General features: G+C 47.4%; 1 protein-coding gene across 5 annotated transcripts; it reads right to left on the bottom strand.

The window, feature by feature from the left end:
- Positions 1–378: 378 nt before the first annotated feature.
- Positions 379–4205, bottom strand: LOC4350879 (disease resistance protein Pikm1-TS-like). 5 transcript variants are annotated; one of them, XM_015760996.3, is made up of 5 exons: positions 4020–4205; positions 3277–3944; positions 3058–3207; positions 741–2945; positions 379–642 (listed from the first exon to the last, which is right to left on the bottom strand). In XM_015760996.3, exons 1-4 carry the CDS (start codon positions 4032–4034, stop codon positions 755–757), a joined length of 3024 nt encoding a protein of 1007 aa, XP_015616482.1. In that variant the 5' UTR covers positions 4035–4205; the 3' UTR covers positions 379–642; positions 741–754. The 5 variants fall into 5 exon arrangements, with proteins under 5 accessions (XP_015616482.1, XP_015616479.1, XP_015616481.1 ...); XM_015760993.3 differs by having other exon boundaries at positions 3058–3944; XM_015760995.2 differs by having other exon boundaries at positions 3058–3944; positions 4104–4205.
- Between the last annotated feature and the right edge of the window lie 2130 nt (positions 4206–6335).

Below are 6335 nucleotides of genomic sequence, written 5' to 3'. Positions count from 1 at the left end.
AATTCTTGCGATTAAATCGTCTCATGAAGGCGCATGATATAGTAAGGAAAGGAGGGAAGCGTATACATGGAGAAAAAGAAGGTGGAGGGGAAGCGTAGGTACCCACGTACTTAGGTCCGTACCCAAGGTGGAGAGGTGGGACCTCGTAGTATTTAGTTTGTTCTAAGATCAATTACTTTGTTTTTTTCCTTAGAATTTCTAATATTTTCTCTAATTTATTAGTGCACCACATGGCAGCTTAAGGGTATTTTAAGAAATTTTAATGGACTTACCACATGTGATTAGAATATTAACCATGTAATATATATGTATGGGATATAAGTTAATATTCGTTCTAGCTTCATCCATGTTTATATACATGTAGAGAGAAATTAAATATGTTGCTAGCAAGCCATTAGAAGTCTAATTAGTAGCAATTAATTGACACCTATTTACATGTGTGTGTCTATATATATATCCTAAAACAACCATATAATTCATACATACTAATATATGAAAGAAAATATAACGATGGTAGCCCGCAAATTGCGGGCCACATATGTACACGGCGACCAACAGCAATACAGAAGCGACCACGTGATGCAGGAGTTATTATCTCACTGTTCTGTGAGATGTATTGTCAGGAGAGGCGGACATCATTTCCTGCGGCAACAAGTAATTGACAAGAAATTTATCAACTAAATTTGGAGTTAGTTGCAGGTAGCAATATTGATAAACAGCTAGACGCGAACAGTGATTACCTTTTCAATAGGAGCTAGGCATGGCACTCTGCTTCATCTTCATCTTCTTTCTCGCTCTGAAACTCTGTTTCTCTCCTCAGTGCCGCCTCATCTTCTGCCTGAACAACATCCTCTGGCGGATTGACTTGGTTGAATCTTGTTGCACTCTCTGCCTTCTCCTCACCAGCCTGATTAACTTCTATTTGGGTACCGTTGATGAAAAGGTCAATAGAGTTGTGATGCTTGGCGACCTCCTTGCTCACTACCTCTACTGTCCTCTTAACGTTGGGACTATTGATGTACCGTGCATTGTAGCAAATCTTTGCCTCCGAAAGCTTTTCAAGGTTGCTGATACCTGAAGGAACACTCATCTCGCTCGCTGGGAACGCGTACAGATTCAGTCGAAGATATGTGAGCTTCGGCATTGCCTCTTTTTCGAAGGTCAGCCATGGGACAGGGCAATCAAGGGAGAATCTCTCAATCTCTTTGAACCCTTTTGTCTCAATCACTATTGCTTCTTCGGGAATGAACTCCAAGCATAGTACCAGGTGCTGCAATTTGACCAAGCCTGCGAGGATCTTGACATCGTCTGCCACTTGTTTGCAAACCGTGATCTGCAAGAAAGTAAGATACACGAGCCTTTCGATCCATCGGGGAACACTGACAAATTTTCCGGCTATTACCTTAAATTTCTTAAGTCCTTCAGGTGGTTTTGTTAGAGAACCCAGAAACTCCATGGAACAACCGAGCCCACAATGAATGGTGAGGGACTTAAGCTTCCTCCATCTTTCTATGGATAACCGTAGGGCCTCTTGGTAGTCTTCGTCACTGCACTGGTGAAAGGACCATGTTATTGCGAGGACCTCCAATCTCTCCAGATCACCGAGAGACTGTATTGACTTTGCAGAGAATTCACTTAAATCGATAGTTGCTAGCGTCTTTAGATATCTTAATTGGTGGATCTTCTTCGATATCTTTGTTAGCACTTTTTGGTTTGAGTCAATCATTCCAAATACAGAACCATTACCGTAAAGTTGTTCGTACTTTCTTTTCTCCACAATTTTATCTGGCATGTGCTTTATTTGTGTGCCTCTTAGTTCCAGGATCTCCAAATATTCTAGCTCACACACTTCTGATGGGATCTTAAATATGTGGGTTTGGCTGACGTCCAATGCCTTCAGGTTGCACAGCTCCTTGATTTGCGGTGGGAGCTTGCTGACCCTTGTGTTCCTGACGCTCAAATAACTCAGCATAAACATTTTGCATATCTGCAGTAGGTCCTCATCCTTCAAATTCTCCCAGCCTTGAAGATCCAAAAACACCAAATATCCAAACTTGTCTAGAGGGACTGTTGTTCTGTCGACTGCACCAGATATGAGTAGTGAACGAGTATGAGACAAATCCATTTGTTGCAGCATTTCGGGGAGTAGCGGATCAGGGTGGTGGAGAGCTAGGCGCCGTTTTATCCGAGTGTTGTTGCCACCACAGCTTGGTAATGAGGTGAGTGTTGAGCTGGTAAAAACAAGACCCTTCTCGGCTGCTCTGGAGGCAAGAAAACTCAGAACGAAAGGATTGACCTGCCACTGGCACAATTCATCTTCATCAAGATTGGGTCCATAGTTCTCTCCTACTGGGGTAATGATGTTCGTGTTGACCAACTCAGAGAAATACAACTCTCCATATTCTGAACTAGACTCCAATATACGGATCAACCCATCGTTTTCCCATTTCATGACAAGATGATCCTTATCAAACACATATCCCTGTGGAAACATGCTTAGATAGAGTGACGATAGGCTCAATTCATAACTGTAATCAAATGATAGCCAGTATTCAAACTGTTTCAGCAGTAGGCGTACTTGTTCCACCCTAAGAACTGCAGAGCTGCCGTGTTGCTGTTGTTTCAACCAATCTGCCATACCAGTTATGAACAATGGTATTCCTCTACACTTGTTCAAGATTTCATCACATAATAGCCTAAGATTGTCTGGAAGTAAATCATCCATGGAACTAAAAGCTTTTGTGCGAAGTAGCTTCTCTGAATCCGAGTCATTCAGAGGCTTCATCTTATGCACAACCCCATTATAATTAGACAAAAACCACCCAGCTATCCACTCATGTTGTGCCGTAAACAATATTCTACTACCACAGTTATTATTAGGAAATGCACCCTTGATTATTTCCAAATCTGATTCGTCTAATATATCATCAATCAAAACAAAGTATCTGGAGGGAGAATACGAAGAGAAAATATTAAAAGAATCCGAGGTCTGATGCTGCACTGGTAGAGAAGTCCTAAATAAGTACTGTATACATATAGCAGCTGAATGCTGTTTACCTCTTATCCTTGAGGTGTTCTGATATGTTGCGAGTCAACAGCTCCGGGTTGTCCTCCAACATGGACATGGTGATTTCCGAGCTGTTTGGTGATGGTGCATCCAGTTGCTCCATGATCTGCTTCAGGATGGTTTGAAGAACAAGCTTGCTCCTGTAAGGCCTCCGGGGGAAGTTAGCGGCCACAACGTGGCACTGGAAATAATATTCTTGAGTTTGGCACCTGAGTCGACGGTGGAGCTCCATGGCAAGGGTGGTCTTGCCAATGCCGGCGGGTCCAGCAATGGCCATGACCCGGAGACCCTTGTCGGTGGCCATGAGCCATCTGAGCATCTCGTTTGCCATGCTGTCGATGCCAACAAGATGATCATTGAGGGCACCAGCCTCAACTTGGGCTGCTTGATGCGGCGATGGCATGAGCTCCGAGCTTGGGAGCTCGAGGCGTGGATCACTGGAGCACTCACGGTAGAGACTGTACGCTGTCCTCGGAATGTTATACTCTAAAGACCTTCGGCGGCGGAAGCACCGCATGGCTTTTCGCAGCAGCCCCGCATTAGGTGCTTCTTCTCCGTACTGATTATACAGAGATATCACGACATCCCTGTAGTAACTCCAGTGGTACTGGATCTGGTTATCGATGAGATCGACACCAGGACAATCTGTGTGTGGTGGCAGCGGCATCCTCAGGTATGCGACAATGACGCCCAGTTCCATCTCCATGAATGCCAAGCTGTGCCTTTCGCGGGCGTCGGTGATGCGTCCACCCTTCAGCAGCTTAGAGATACTCTCATGGAGGGGCTCCCACTCCTTCAACGCCTCCTCCTGCTTCTCCATGATGGAAGTTCTTCCCATCGCTCCCTTCGACATGATCCCCGCCGCACGCCTGCAAGACTGTACGGCTAGCTGGTAAGGACTCAAGAGCTAGGTAGCGCTGCAGAACAGAATTATTTCAAGAAACAACTATACTGGTTGTAGATGCATGCCGAATGCAAGCTAGGCGAGTATAAGTCTCTTTCACTAATGTTCGTGCGCAACTAAAGCAGGGAACACCTTATCTCTTCCCCACCCTTATCCACTCATCTCTGCGCCCACCGGAAACGTCGCTTTCTTTCCATTTCCTCTCCCAAGCTGGCTGCACTCCGCCTCCGCCTTAAGCTGCATCTTCTAGCTATCCTCTTCTTCACAATGCGTCGGCGAGCTATCTGTTCGCCTTACCCTTTTCTTTGTCGTCTCTAGCGTGACAAACGGAATGAAACCACTTGGTTTTCAGTTTTTCAATATACTAGAAAAGATGCACATGCGTATTGCTTTCTTTGTTTTCAATTTTTTAATATTGCTTTCGATCATTTGCATAAAGCTAGCATTTATAAACAGTAGTTGAAAACAGTAAAATAGTTGTAATAATTAGTTAATATTAACCATCCACTGTCCAACGCTACACCACATTGCAACAGGACCAACCAACCACCTGAACTAATCAATTCCATTAGACTAAGCTAGGGTGAGACTAATCACGGTGAATCTGGTTGACCGCCCATAACCGCGGGCATGGCTATTCGAATACTTTTCCTCTGATCAAAGGTGTTCAACTGTACCCACAAGACACAGCCCCACGACACGTTACCGTGCGCCGGCATGCCAACACGACATACCGGAAAGAGGCCGTGACAGGACCCTTCGCATAACCCGCTCTAACCAAACACACCACACCTCAGGTTTCACCCCCACTCCTCGCAAGGCAGCGGGCAGTCCCCTCTCGTGCCTAGGTGAATCTGAAAGCCGCATAGGCCGTCACAGGGCCCATCCGAACTTCATCACGCTCACCCTTGCCTGGATGCGTCAGCTAGAGGAAAGCTACACTACAAGCCCAACCGTTGCCCACACTGGCATGTAGTAAGTACGGTAAGTTCTTCCAGGGCATCCCGCGAACCGGTCCTTAATTGCCATGGGAGCGACCATCAAAACCATGCACCCACAGTCCACCATTTAGTATATTTTAGTTAACCAACACCAGAGCAATGGTTCTAGTCCAACACCAATACTAGAATCTGAAAACTATGCATTAATGTAGTTCCCCCATTGTGTGCTAGTTGAACTAAGCATGGCTAAGCAATCCCTAACCCAACATCTAATCATGTTATATCCCCAAGCTAACAAAGGAACAAGGTAACAAATAGTATGGCTGAGACAGAAGGTAATCATCCCATGATATCATTGTAAAACAATGTTGTATTTAAAGGAAAACAATAGAGCATTTGCAATATGGGATCAACATGTTCAAGTGACAAGCATGACTTGCCTTGCCCTGCGGCTGGAGGAAACTCAGCGACTATGTCAAAGTACACTGGAGCGTCGGGAGAGCCGGAATCTATGCGATATACAAAGCAAACAATACAAACAGGCTATAAGACTACTGAAACAGAGAATAAAACCATTTTTAATGGATTCTTTGTATTTTTCTTGATTTACTGAGACTTGAATGGGCTTAAACGGAGCACGGATGAATTTTCTATGAATTTTAGAAGATTCACTATGTTTTTACTATAAACAGAAAAATCCTTAATTGATTTATTGTGCAACAATTAAACCCTGGAGAGAGGGGGGCGGCGCCAACATGCGAGCCCCACATGTCATAGGCTCAAGGGCGCCAGTCCACGGTGGACTGAGTCCACGGGACCGGGGAGGAGGGATCCACCACGTGGCGCACACGTGGCGACCACGCGGGCGGCCGGATGGATGGCCCCAATCCACTCGGGGTGGATCGGACGGCGGAGGGGGCGGCACGCGGCCGGCACGCACGGGCCCAGCTCAAGCCGGCCCGGCGGCCATGGCGCGCGGTGGCGCGGCTCGACGCAGCGGCGGCGCAGTGGTAGCGGCGCGGGCGGCTGAGCGGCTAGGCGGCGGCTAAGCGGCGTGGGAGAGAGAGAGAGGAAGGGGAGGAGTTCCTCACCGGCGATGATCAATGACAGTGAGCGGCGGGATGATGGCGACGAGCGGTCGAGATTCGGGATCACCTAAGGAACACAATGGGAAAGATTAGAGAGGGAGAGAGAGAGATCATAGAGGGCGGGGACGCCAGCTGAAGGTGGCGGCCATGGCGAAGCTCACCGGCGTGCGGTGCGAACGGGGCTCCGGCGGCAGAAATCGGCGGCGGAGGAGCGGACAGCGTGGCCCTTGGGCTCGTGAACCCGACGGCGGCGATGGCGAGGCTCGGCGCGGCGGCTAGCGGCGACCGGAGCGGTGGCGGCGGCGACGGAGAGGAGGGCGATGGCGCTAGGGCGG

Source organism: Oryza sativa, chromosome 11 (assembly GCF_034140825.1).
Source record: "Oryza sativa Japonica Group chromosome 11, ASM3414082v1".
In the NCBI taxonomy this organism is placed as follows: Eukaryota; Viridiplantae; Streptophyta; class Magnoliopsida; order Poales; family Poaceae; genus Oryza; species Oryza sativa.
This window is presented reverse-complemented; position numbering and strand designations above follow the sequence as displayed.